This window comes from Aspergillus melleus, assembly GCF_016097325.1.
Source record: "Aspergillus melleus strain CBS 546.65 chromosome Unknown contig2, whole genome shotgun sequence".
Taxonomy (NCBI): Eukaryota; Fungi; Ascomycota; class Eurotiomycetes; order Eurotiales; family Aspergillaceae; genus Aspergillus; species Aspergillus melleus.
Window position 1 is genome coordinate 110970 of NW_025763371.1, and position 13131 is coordinate 124100.

General features: G+C 51.5%; 6 protein-coding genes across 6 annotated transcripts; 3 read left to right on the forward strand and 3 right to left on the reverse strand.

Moving 5' to 3' along the window:
* Positions 1-148: 148 nt before the first annotated feature.
* On the forward strand, positions 149-1922 carry LDX57_002870 (aldehyde dehydrogenase family protein; the record flags this gene model as incomplete). The annotated part of the gene is made up of 4 exons (XM_046084516.1): positions 149-1181; positions 1232-1316; positions 1365-1423; positions 1471-1922. The coding sequence occupies 4 exons, from the start codon at positions 149-151 to the stop codon at positions 1920-1922; spliced, it is 1629 nt and encodes a 542-aa protein (XP_045940479.1).
* Positions 1923-2062: 140 nt separating this feature from the next.
* Positions 2063-3367, reverse strand: LDX57_002871 (uncharacterized protein; the record flags this gene model as incomplete). Its single annotated transcript, XM_046084517.1, has 2 exons — positions 2063-3259; positions 3314-3367. The coding sequence occupies 2 exons, from the start codon at positions 3365-3367 to the stop codon at positions 2063-2065; spliced, it is 1251 nt and encodes a 416-aa protein (XP_045940480.1).
* Positions 3368-3856: 489 nt separating this feature from the next.
* LDX57_002872 (uncharacterized protein) lies at positions 3857-5194 on the forward strand (the record flags this gene model as incomplete). Its single annotated transcript, XM_046084518.1, has 6 exons — positions 3857-4056; positions 4123-4338; positions 4403-4423; positions 4478-4527; positions 4587-4952; positions 5022-5194. The coding sequence occupies 6 exons, from the start codon at positions 3857-3859 to the stop codon at positions 5192-5194; spliced, it is 1026 nt and encodes a 341-aa protein (XP_045940481.1).
* Positions 5195-5591: 397 nt separating this feature from the next.
* Positions 5592-7928, reverse strand: LDX57_002873 (uncharacterized protein; the record flags this gene model as incomplete). Its single annotated transcript, XM_046084519.1, has 3 exons — positions 5592-6121; positions 6180-6252; positions 6303-7928. The coding sequence occupies 3 exons, from the start codon at positions 7926-7928 to the stop codon at positions 5607-5609; spliced, it is 2214 nt and encodes a 737-aa protein (XP_045940482.1). The 3' UTR covers positions 5592-5606.
* Positions 7929-9259: 1331 nt separating this feature from the next.
* On the reverse strand, positions 9260-11087 carry LDX57_002874 (CocE/NonD family hydrolase; the record flags this gene model as incomplete). The annotated part of the gene is made up of 2 exons (XM_046084520.1): positions 9260-9397; positions 9459-11087. 2 exons carry the CDS (start codon positions 11085-11087, stop codon positions 9260-9262), a joined length of 1767 nt encoding a protein of 588 aa, XP_045940483.1.
* A 477-nt stretch (positions 11088-11564) lies between these two features.
* Positions 11565-12752, forward strand: LDX57_002875 (uncharacterized protein; the record flags this gene model as incomplete). Its single annotated transcript, XM_046084521.1, has 4 exons — positions 11565-11839; positions 11890-12093; positions 12152-12574; positions 12623-12752. 4 exons carry the CDS (start codon positions 11565-11567, stop codon positions 12750-12752), a joined length of 1032 nt encoding a protein of 343 aa, XP_045940484.1.
* Between the last annotated feature and the right edge of the window lie 379 nt (positions 12753-13131).

Consider the following 13131-nt stretch of genomic DNA (forward strand, 5'->3'; position numbering starts at 1 on the left):
AGCGGGGATGTGTTCCCGAGGCATCTTCGGCCGGGCCTTCCTTCTACTAAATCTTTAATCTCCGCACATTTTGACACAGTGAATCTTCATACCCCAATCTCCCTCCCTGGTTTCCAGAACTTTGAGACAGTGGAATTCAGAGCGCTGGATGGCTACGCCCACAACGTCGTTTCCAGCGATGTCCACAGACTATACTCCAGACTCCCAGGTGGAGACTGCCTATCAAACCCTCCGCGACACCTTCCGATCGGGTCGCACTCGGGAGATTGCCTGGCGCAAATGGCAGCTGAAACAATTGTGGTGGCTTGTCGAGGAGAATGAGCAGCGGATCCTCGATGCCCTGCACCAAGACCTTCACCGACACACTTTCGAGTCCGTTTTCAGTGAGTTGCGAGGGATCAAAAAAGACATTCTCGACCATGTCCAGAACATCGACAAATGGACCGCAGACCAGGTACCGGACTCCGGGCTGGTCATGAAGTCACTGCTGCGTCCGACCATTCGTTATGAGCCCCTTGGCGTTGCACTAATTATCGGGCCCTGGAATTATCCCACGTCGCTGATCCTTCAGCCCTTGACTGCCGCCATCACAGCCGGCTGCGCGGTGATGCTAAAGCCGTCGGAGATTACCGTCGCTACCCAGAACCTGTTGGTCGAGCTGATTCCGAAGTACATGGATCCCAGCGCTATTCAGATAGTGACCGGAGGAGCAGCTGAAACTGGGCGTCTCATGGCGCGGAAATTCGACCACATCTTCTTCACCGGATCAGTTAATGTAGCCAGATACGTGGCTGCCGCTGCGGCGAAAAACCTCACGCCGACAACGCTGGAATTGGGAGGACAGTGTCCGGCTATCGTCACCAAGTCGGCCGATATTGAGGCAGCCGCGCAGGATATCGCTTGGGTCAAGTTTCTTAATTCCGGGCAGATCTGTCTCTCGGTTAACCATGTGTTCGTCCATCCGGACGTGGAGAAGCAACTTATCGAGCGACTGACTTTTTACTTCAACAAATACTTCGCCGAGGGAGAGGAGGGTATGACCAGGATTGTGAACCAAAAGAATTACGATCGGCTGAAGGGTCTGTTGGAAAAGACGGAGGGCTCGGTGCAAACTGATGCAGTCTTGGATACCGAGAAGCGCCAAATACCTCTCTCCCTTGTCACGAATGTCAACATGACAGGTACGCTTCGACATAATCATCCTCCTATCATCAACCGCTGATCCCTTTAGACACGCTTCTTTCCGAGGAGCTCTTTGGGTCAATCTGCCCCGTCATCACGTCGACTACCCAAGATGCCATTGACTCAATAAACAAGTAAGCAAACATCGAACGATATTAGAAAAATGCTGATTCTCTCGACAGTCTTCCCGCGCCACTTGGGCTTTATATCTTCAGTCATGACGAGCAGGAGATTGAGCACAGTAGGTTATGGATTATTCCCGATTCAAGCGGCTCTAACCACGAACAGTCCTTTCATCCACCCAATCCGGCGGTGTCACCATCAACAAAGTAGCCTTACATGCTGCAGTTCCTGGAGCTCCCTTTGGTGGCGTCGGTGAATCGGGCCACGGATACTACCATGGAGAATGGGGATTCAAGGCCTTCTCCCATATGCGCACGATCGCCCGACCGAGACCATTGATGTCCAAGCTTTCTACTTTCGCGCTGCCGCCATATTCGATGGACAAGTTGAAATGGCTGCAGGTGAAGAACGGCCTGGGTTTCAAACGAGAATGGACACTGGAAGATGAGAGGAGAGCAAGTAGCCGAGGCTTATGGCAAAAGCTCGGTGCGCGCGCTACTCACATTCTCGCGATTTTGGTATCTCTTGGCTTGATGGACTACCAAACAAATCAATGCTTTGGGCTTTTACGTCGAGCTATCGGGGCGGTTGAATATCTCCGAACGTGGTTTAGATGAGATGACCGATATTAGGTTGCTCGATCTTTTAGGAGCGAGATTGTACATAGGCCATTTGGCGACGAGACTTTCGCATCGTACATCCTACCGTTGATAGGTGTCCAATTGTTTCAGGATTGTAATTATGACTTGAAACAATACTATGCGACTACCTCTGCCTTCTGCCTCTGAGACCAGTCCATCGCTCCTCCATACGAGCAATTGTAGTCCATGAACTCCGCCGGACTCATCTTCACTCTTGCATCTCCTGGCTCAGTCGCTGGCTTTGCGGCTTGTCGACTATAAGCCTGGATGGTGGTTGCCCGTTTATACCGACATTCATAGACGGCTCTATTGAGCCCTTCAATCTCATCAACCGACTTCGGGTCGTTCTTCCCTTCAAATCCGGCGAAGAAAGCACCGACTGCTTCCGCATCCTCAATCGCTTGGCTGGCGCCCTGGCCTTGAGTCGGCAACATCGCATGTGCCGCATCGCCAATGAGTAACGCTCTTCCTCGATACCAAGTAGGCAAGGGATCCAAATCACGCAGCTGCCATAGTCCGACCTCACCGGCAAGCTGCAGCGGCCTTTGCGCCCACTCCGGGAAACCGGAAAACGTATCCAGCATTTTAGTCCGGTCTCCAGCCGTGGTCCAACTCGTGTTACTCGAAGATTCCTGCATACTTTCGTCCGGGACAAGGGCCACGACGCCATAGATGGAGCCATTTCTCGCCGGACCCATAATCAACCGACGATCCATTCCCATCACCATGGTCGTGCACGCCCTGCAAGGATCTATCACATCGGCGAAGTCGGTTTTCTGTAGCTCCTCCGTCGGAACCATCATTCGATATGCGGATAGCCCTGTCCTCTTCGCCTCGACGTCCTCCCCAAGCACGGCCTTTCGAAGGGAGCTCTTGATTCCGTCAGCTCCGATAATTAAATCAGCCTGCATCACTTCCCCGTTTTCCAGCTCCACCCGCCCGTCCTGGCAGTCACATCCCACCACTCTCGACGAAACCCTCACGGTGACCGGCCGCCCGGGGTACTCTGCCGCCGTGGCTCTATGCCTGAGCACAGAGTGCAAATCCGCGCGATGATACATCATCCTCTCGGCGCCGTATTTCTCGCTCGTCGACAGCGAAATGTGGATTTGCATTTCCCCATCCGTGTTGTAGATCTCGAACGCCTCGTCGACCATAGATCCATGGGCACGGAGCAGGGTGGAGAGACCCCATTGTTGCTCGACTATCTTCGAAGCATTGGGTTGGAGGGAGATCGTGGCGCCGATTTCTTTGTTAATGGGGGATTGCTCGAGAATGGTAATTTCTCGATCTTCGGCGCGGAGAGCAATTGCCTGGTGAGTGAATATCTTAGGATAATGTCATAGAAGGGGAGTGAAAGGACGTACGGCTGCTAGGCCGGCGATTCCGCCGCCTACGATGATGATTCTAAAGGGGTCCATATTGTCACTGTTTTTACTTGGTGGTGTCTATGGCATTAGGATGCGATAATATCTATATGAATTGTGATCGTCCTCGGCCCCCGCCGCGGGACTTCGGGAAGTGGACGTGGATAATACCCGTGCGACCGAATAACCCAGCTATGATCCATTTTCCTTAGGATGAATAGCTGGATTTCCTTCATAATTGGATGTTCTCATGTGGGGGTCGGGCCATGGCAGATGATACAACTCGGAGCATGCGGGCGGGTCTCGGTGAGCCCCGAGAATCACGGCAGCTGTGAGTCCACCGAAGAAGATCCTCCGAAAATCCCTGGGTACCGTCTAATTTTCTGTTCGGGGCAGTTGTGTCCCCGAAGGCTCTTTTGGGGTGACATGTTCTACTCCTAAACAGACATCAAGATAGAAAAGGCTGTATCGATCGAGCCTGACCCAGGTCCAATACCAGTCATTCCTCCGAGAGCTCGAATTCATCATAGCATCAGACTCACAATGTCCACCACAACCACCACCACCCAGCCCATTACCGTGATGTCACCCAAGGGTCGCATGGCCCTGGATGGTGAGCCCACTAACTATGGCGATTTTCGCGACGACCTCAACCGCGATGGATACGCCGTGATCAAAGGCGCTGTGCCGCGGGACCGAGCCGACAAGTACTCCGATGCGTTTTTCGGATACCTTGAGGGATTGTAATTCTCATCTCTCCTACACCGTCTCAAATTTCCTTTGCGATGACAGCTAATTGGTGCATACAGTGAGCTTGGCTACGATCGAAACGACCCATCAACCGTCCGACGCGCTAAGCTTCCCGTTCTCAACGAGAAGGGCATGATCTTAAGCTATGGCGTCACGCATGAGCAGTGGGTCTGGGACATTCGTGGTGAGCCAGGGGTCGTGGACACATTTGCGAAGGTGTACGATGACGAAGACTTGATTGTGTCTTTTGATGTTGTGAATGTCGGATTTGCCAAGTGAGTCATTCACTGTGCTATTTGTCCCTGTGGGTGACTTGGGGCTAACATGACGTTTCTGCAGTCGAGAGGACCTCCAAGAGAAGTAAGCGCCTGCTTTCACTGACCGATGTGAAACACAACTAAGACAGCAACACAGCAAACCTTGGCCCCATCAGGATCAGGACCCAACCAAGCCCGGATTCCGTTGTACGTATCCATTTCCACCCGACTCTCGTCAACCGTAGTACTAAAGTGCAATAAAATAGGCCTCCAAGGCCTCGTGAACCTCAATCCCTGTGGACCCAACGACGGCGGACTCATTGTATGCAAAGGCGGACACAAGATCTCCGAACAATTCCACCGCGAAATGGCCGACGAGCCAAAGATCCCAGCGTGGACCCCGGAGTGGTTCGGATTCACCGAGAACGGCATGAAATGGCTCAAAGACCACGGTCTGAAATGGGAAAAGGTCTGCGTGGAGCCCGGAGACCTGATCGTCTGGGACAGCCGCACCCCGCATTATAACGTGCCTCCGAGTGGGAAGCAAGACCGGCTGGCTGTTTACACGTGCTACACACCTGTTCGAGAGGCGACCCAGGAGGATCTGTTGAGGAAGAAGGGGGCTTTTGATAGTTTGTTCCTCCCACTCCCATCCCTTTGTTCTCAAGTACTCGGTCGGATAAGTGCTAACTCGAGTATAGAGCGTCTGGGAACGACCCATTGGCCGAACGCGGTGCATGTTGCGCCCACGAATGTCGCGATGAGAGATGGAAAGCCATGTCCGAAAAGCCGAGATGGTCCAGTCCAGGATCCAGTGCTGAATGAGAGGACGTTCAAACTGACTGGCATTCCGTATATCAAGCAGGAAGCTTAGTGGTTGAAGTGATTGGGGGATGCCGCTGTTTCAGAAGTTTACATAGTTTGGCTCCTGTTTTTTGATGGTTAATCACCTTTGGACTTGAGTCTGTAACCTTCCTTCTGGTTATATGTTAGTAAATTTGGTACTTTTTTCTTTGGCTTTATTGTGACTGTTAGTAGAACTTCCTTTAAATACTGGTTGGTCAAGCCGTCATTTCACGCAGCCCTTAGAATTTTGTCGCAGTAACACATTGAAACAGAACGACCCCTTCTAACCGCTGCAACCGATAGCAAATGCCTCGCAAGGACACAGATTACATTGCATAGCGAAGCATAATGGCCATCGTATCATACTTTGCACTCAATAAAAGCACGGAGAAAGACAAATAGTACATTGTTTCAACTATCCATCCGGTCGCTTCGGTCGCTCAAGCTCCATCTAATCCCGTCGGACTATCAAAATACAACATCCAATTCCACAAATCCTCCACATTATAACCCTCGAACGGGAAGATGCCTCCATCGACGGGGTTGGGACAGTCGCCCAACGCCGCAAATTGGTCCATAAATGAACCGGCCTCTTGTGCACTATCCTGCTCTTGAGTCTCCCGAGGGTACCGTCTCCCAGTTTCGGGGTCTGCAGGAGGCATATAAGACGTAGTTCGGGAGGGTTCATGCTGTCGTGAATGAAGTGTTGAGTTCACAGATGGATGGGAGATACCAGGATGGGAATCCATATCTTTTCTCCATGGGGCGGGTGGATTATCCTCGTAGGTCGATGGTGTGAGAAGAGAATGTTCGTTGTTGCTGCTGTCGCGTTTGTGTGTTTTGGTAGATATCTGTGCTCTTGGAAATCTCCTCGGCGAGGTAAGAGAGTTTCTTTCTTCTGATCGTGCACGGGCTTCAAGGTGAGCTGCGGTCTGATCGTAAATTACTGCTAAACCTGTTACTGACGTGAGTTATCCAGCATCAACCATAAAGCAAGCATGGGTGCGACGGACCTTCCAGAAATTGAACGTTGCCGTTGCAACTAGCAAGTCGTGTACTGGAGTACTCCAAACAGGCTTTCAACAGCTACGTCTTTTAGCGGGCGTCCTACTTAGTTGGAGTGACTGAGCACAAACCTGTAAGTCCATGGCCTGGAGTTTTGATTCTGGGTGTTTCATCAGGTAGATCGCCAGAACGATACAGGCCAGCAGCGAAGGACCCGCCGGGATAAGCCTCGAATCGGCGTCCCTTTCTGAGAGTTCGATGCTAACTTTTGCAATAGCTCGGGCGCTATTGACACAGATTGATTCCCCATTGCGCAGCCGAAACTGTGAAGGCTCGTCCGCACAGTGCCGTGCAATTTCCTCATTGAAGCTCGCGGATGGCGCAATCAATGCCGCGCGGTGTAGAGCAATCAGAGTCTCCTGATACTGAATGGACAAAAAGGCGAGCATGTGGAAATCTGAATCCGGGCAGAAGAGATCGTTACCCGGTCGCAGTTCAGGGGGGATTTGGTTGGCCCAAGAGAGAAGCGACTGGTCGAGTCGGGCCGTGTCCACAAGGATCTGGCGAACGCTTCGGGATCCGGCGCGATAGTTATAAATGTGCTGGCTAATGTTGCTTTGAAACTCTGCGAGCCCAAGATGCCAGTAAAGCAACGATGACTCGGAAGAAAGGGATTTAACCGGGGTGACATGTTCCCGGATGACAACTGCTGGACGTCCCGACTCGATCTCCATCATTTTGTCGAGACAACAGCAGACTGTCCAAACCTGCCTATACAGGCTCTGGTCTTCAGATTGCAGATTTGGTGTATGACGGTAGATCCCCAGAGTATACGCAATGCGGATTGCAATCCCAAGGGTCTGCCAGGCAAGACCTTCTTGGTTGCGCCCTCGGTAAACGATAGTGAAAAGCAGTAACGCTTGGACAGCAGGAAAGTAGGGCGTGACTATGACATGAGAAAGCACACCGGCAGCAGCGCGGCAGTACTTTTCGCCTTCCTCTGTGATACATTGTGCTGCTTCGTCGGCCCCGAAACTCATCACAAGGTAGGCGGATGCTAAGACTGGAATATTATCCCGAGGGAGCTCCGCGTAGTCCGACAGTTCGGCGAGCTGTTCAATACCGGCTCGGATAGTTTTAGGGTTGAAGATTGGATAAAGTGGGTGGATTCGAGACACGTAAATATCCATATATCGGTCACGCATCTCTCGATTCGGTAGTGTCGGCAGCGATAATTTCAACGACAGTTCCAGTTCTTCTGCGTGTCGCATTCCATGTCGAAAGGAACCCGACACCGGTTTCAGGCTTGCTGCTTTGAAGAACACATCCAGAGACTTGGCAAGACACTGCGAGCTACTGCCTCCCATGATCTTCATGCGATTCGTCTCATGTTCCACGTTGACGGAAGTAATAAACGGCTGATGTACAGGCGAGACGCCGTCCGTCTCCTCGGTGGCAGTCAAAGCATCGTTCGGTGACGGTTGTTGCTGCTGACTCTCAGGGACCAGATCCTCCCTCCCGATCACCCTATCATCCTCTCTCCTTCCAGTAAAAACTGCCCCCTTCTCCGGTAACTCCAGCCATTCTCGCACCCCTGTCACTCCTGGTCGTTGAGGGTCAGTCGTCACGCAAATCTGGTTCCGTTGTCGACAATTCCGACATTTAGGATACTCTGCGTCGCATTTCACTTTTCGCTGCCGGCAGATATTACAGGCCATCGACAGACGAGGCCGTTTAGCGGCCGGGGGTCGATCCATCCCGAGGCACGGTGTCCGATTCACCGTCCTTGACGGCGGCTCAACAGGGCCCGGCACATAATGATCTTTTGGCTTTTCTCAACGCTGCCCCGACATTCTCATGCATGCATTCCAGGTGTCAGTGACGGCCGAGAGTGTCCACATGTCTTAGGAGAGAGGTGCAATGGGAGCAATAGGAGGCGCTAGATTGTCAATCCCGGCTATAGGACTGGTGGAGAATGCGGGGTCGGAAACGCGGGGGATCAGCCTCCTGAGTCCTGGTCCCGGCTAGGCAGTGACTGCTATCTGGAACCCTCTACTCCGCCAGATCATGGCAGCTTGCGAGTCGTGCACTTCCCTTGTCCAAACAGTCCTGCTGACCTCGGCTCTGGCTTTGGGAGGATCAGCCCCCCGCTTTCGGGTCCAATCGGCGCACACCGTTCACTAGTGCCCTTCGGCGAGAGGTGTCAGCATCAATTCGCGGATCTCTGCTTACGGGAATTGCATTAAGAGCATTTACCGGGCTTATATATCCTATGTCATTGATTGGTGTTCTCCAGCTTGGGTGTTTGGAAGGTGGCAAATGTAACTACAGCACAGCTTCCTAGGGGATATATATCCTCATCTCGGCTAGTTTAAAAAATTCCACGACAGGTGTTTTCTTCCGTCTTAGAAGTATCTGACGAGCAAGTGGAACATTCATAGCACTATTGACTTTATAAACTAAAACCATTTACAAATGTTGACCAAACTGGTCATCCGAGCGTCTCTAACTGCCGGAATCTGCCTGCCATTCTACATGCCCTACACGCGATCCCGCGACTGCAGAAAAGCCAGACTCGATATCCGCGAACGTAAGAAGCCTTAAATTTTGCTTGGAAGCTTTTTGAATAACAGATTTGCAACTGGTAGGCTATTCAGAGCTGGCGCGAACACTCTCGTGAAAAGGCCATTGGCATCGATTGTGTACTGGACGCTTCAATCATCTCTCGAGACTCGGTCGGCAATTGAAAGTAGATTGTGAAGACTCACATACTGAGATTATTCATGAGAAGGGTACTCTGCCGGGCGCGTTTAAAGTGTATATAGATAAATAGGCCACAGCAATTCCAGTGTACTATATCTCTTCGCATGATCAGACAAGACAGAACCCAGCTTGACGAAGTCATCTTTCGTGCGGTATTTACTAAAGCACTGCAAAAGGCCATAACATAATAGAGATAGATTGTTACGAAAGCTTTCATTTGCTGTGTAAAATAAGGTAAAATGGAAGTTCTAAGTACAAATAGTCTTCAAGCATTGCAGTAACATTAGCACATTGCCTAGTGCAGCAATTATGTTCCAATGAACAGTTAGGTAAATGGCAAGATGAGACAGCTGGGATAGTCCCCGCCACAGTGAACCACATGCTTCCCCTTATTCAACTCATGTTCCGGGCGCGGCTTCGACCAGGTCTTATATTCTGCGATACTGGGAAATTGACCAGAGACCTGCGAAAATTAGTACAGTATCCATGCTTCAGCGCCCCTTCCATAGACGAAGGAAACTTACCCGCAGGCTTATCGATTCACCAGCGTCAAAGTCAACGCCCATTGCCCAGATACCAATCTCCAATTTCACAATGGTGCCTGGGTTCACCTTCTCCTGTTTTGTGTGCGGATGGAATGGGAATTGTGGATGAATACTCTTGGATTCATCGAATGCGCGATGGGACGCCCTCAGAACGCCCATCGATCCCAGGTGGAGATTAAGGCTCGCCTGGTCGGCCTTCGGAATCTCATCGATGGCGTCGACTGGAGTCGCATGGATGGGAAAGTTCAAGTGCATGAGAGGCTTGCCATCTTTGTCCTTCTTCCGCAGAATAACGAACACGACGAAGTCATCTCGATCCTCACAGGACATGTATAAGACAGCTTTGGGTAACCCAATGAGTCGGGATGGTTTGTCGAAAGTGTAGGAGAATTCGGCGAAGCTGGAAGTGTCCTCGGAATTGTAAGATACCGTGTGATAGTCAGATGCTGGATTAGAGCCGAGTTGATCATTTGAAAGAAAGAGTTTGCGGTACTCAGTGTTAGGCACTGGGAAGTCACCGAGAACAATATCGTCAATAGCCTCCCGATCGCCAAACTGCAGCGCTGACCACCGAACCCTCGGTGTCTTTTCCCACTCGTTCTGGACGCCCTTCAGGTAGCGATCGAAAAACAAAGAAAGTTCATCCATAGAGTCAGGACATGAGTAGAGCTCGTACCACTCTTGTTTACTGCCCCAGCGAATCCATTTCTGCTCGTGCGGCAGCTCCAACCACGCGCGAACGGATCCCATCGTGTGAATCGAGCTGACATCCGATCCGCGGATATAAACTGGACACTGTACTTTTGAAATCTCGGCTCTCTTGTCTTCCCAGAAGGCACTTGAGACTGGCGACCGACGGTACATCTCCTCAAAGTCCTCTATTCCGGAACCCTCGGGTCCACGGACGATCTCATTCGTGATCAGGTCGAAATTGCTCATCGAAAACCAGCCGCCACGACAGAACTGTTCACGATAGATATCGCCAGATCCTTCCCATGGTGCGATGGCCTTTAGCGATGGGGGCTGCTGTGAGGCAATGAACCATTGCGAAATTGCCAGCGCTGAATTACCGGCCATACCGATGGACCCATTGCACCAGTCCATAGCAGCGATCGCTTCCACGACGTCGTATCCATCCTCAGCGTCCTGGGAGCCCATGACGTTTATGAGCCCGTCGCTATTGCCTGCGCCACGGGTATCGACGCTCACGATGGCATACCCTTGTGGACACCAGGTCTGGGGATCCAGGCCCTCGAACTTTTCGAGACCGCTGAGATCGGACCGCGGAACACAGCAGTTCCATGTACACATGGGGAGCATGTCCAGCGCGCTGTACTTCTTGCCATAGAATGACCAGCTCAACACGGCCGGAATTTTGCCCGTCTGGTCGGCCGGTCGGTAGATGTCCGCGTAGAGTCGACAGCCGTCACGCACGACAATCTCGACATCGTGGTCAACGCGAATTGGGCTCTTCAACGGTTTCGCATTGAATCCGTTCCATCCGCTCGGAAGGACTTCGGTCTTTCCCGGCTGGAACCCAGAGAAGCCATTCTCGCCAAGCTTGGGCGCTTTGATGCGTTTGTAGGCGGATTGGACGGGAGGAGGCATGATGAACAATGGGAATTGATGTGCTCGAGATACCGCAAGTAATACTGATGCTTCTATTATTCTTCATGTTAGTTCGGTATTTCAACTGATTTAAATGACAATAACAGAGCTACAGCTGATTTCTTCCTCCGAAGCCAAGCCGTGGAGATCACACAGTCCTCGTCTGCGATCGGATGTCGACCTCCACCCCCTCGGGCAATTAGCGCCCGAACCTTCGGGGCCTACTGGACCTTAGCGTTGGTCTCCCCCAGACTCTCCCACACTTCGGGGGCCTCCGAGCTCCCTCGGCCAGCATTGATGCCGCCGAAAAGGCTTCGATCAGACCGGGGTCGTTCCTCCATCTTGTGGGGTGTTTACTTAAGTGAACTTTGAGTTCCCCGACAGATGGACAGCATCAGACCTCATCCAAGCAACAGAACAAACAGAAACCAGAAGAAAAAAAAAGCAGACGCCAATACTAAACCCTCTTCTTCTACTATGTCAACCACCACTGTCCAAGAATTGGCCGCGGCCACCAACGAATCTTACACCATCAAAGACCTCGTTGACTTCAGCAGCCGCACATACGGCGATTGGCGCGATGAGTTCCATAAGAACGGTTGTGTCGTCATCAAGAATGTGATCAGCCCGGAACGCGCGAAGTACTACTGCGACAAGCAGATCCAGTGGCTGAAGAACTTTGAACTGGGATTTGATGAAAACGACGAAAGTACCTGGACGGCGGAACATCTGCCCGTTAGTTTCAAAGGAGGGTAAGCGTCTCTCCCTTTCTCTAGTCCGGCATGCAATTAACAAGCTCTAGCATGTACTTCGCCTACGGCTCCACTCATGAGAAGATGGCATGGGAGGCTCGCTCCGAGCCTGCCGTTGTGGAGATCTTTGAGAAGCTATGGGAGACCAAGGAGCTTCTTTGCTCGTTTGACGGGCTGAACATCTCCATGCCCCGCCGCAAGGATCTAAACTGGAGCCCTTGGCCGCATTGCGACCAGAACCCAGACCGAAAAGGGTACGAATTATCCATCCCTCGGCAGCACCTCCCCCCACATGCCACTAACAACCTGCAGAATGCAAGCCGTCCAAGGGCTGCTTAACTTCGCACCGAACGGTCCGAAAGACGGCGGTCTCATGCTCATGAAAGGATCGGCCAAGCTGTTCGATGAATTCTTCGCCCAGAAGCGTGAGCAATACGACCACGAGGATGCCCCACCCCCAGAGCTCAAGTACATGGATCTTTTCCTGTTTCACGACAAAGACCTGAAATGGTTCCAAGACCGGGGATGCGAGCTGGTGAAGATAAACATGGAGCCCGGTGACTTTGTGCTCTGGGACTCACGCACCATGCATTACGCTTGTCTACCCGAGGGCGATCAAATTCGTCATGTTCAGTACATCTGCATGACCCCAAAACGGTTCGCCACTCCCAAAGCATTGGAATTGAAGAAGTATTGCTTCGAGAATTTTATGGGCACCACCCACTGGCCGCACTGGTATGTTTCCTTCTGTCCAGTCTTTTGACAGAAAATAACGTGATCTAGCAATATTCGTCCTGCCAGTGAAAAGCCTATGCGGAACGGAGAGGTGTGTCACAAGTACCGGACCGAGCCATTTGAGAAGCCCGAGAGGACCGATACCGTGCTTCGCTTGGCTGGTGTTAAGGATTACTAGAATTGATGTTTGATGTAATTACGTGTACTTATTGTTGACTGGGTCAGAGTTAGAATGGAACTTAGTTTTTGAATATCTTCAGTGTTCTTAACATGAATCTAAACATCCATCTTCATCCTCAAACATATGACATTTAGACAATCCTGGAACATACATCATGGGCTACACTTTGGCGTTAGAGCAGGGAGACACCACGTGTTGAACAACAGGTCAATTTCTTTCGTCCACATTCCGATATGCTTGGATACTGCTCTCTACAGCAATAAAGAAGAATATTGTGGAGGTGGCGCTCGGTAGCCCCCGAGTCACAAGCGCCCTTCGGAGCGGGGGTTTAGGCTTCGAGTTAGTGACCGAGCAGCTTAGTGTGGATGCTGAAGAC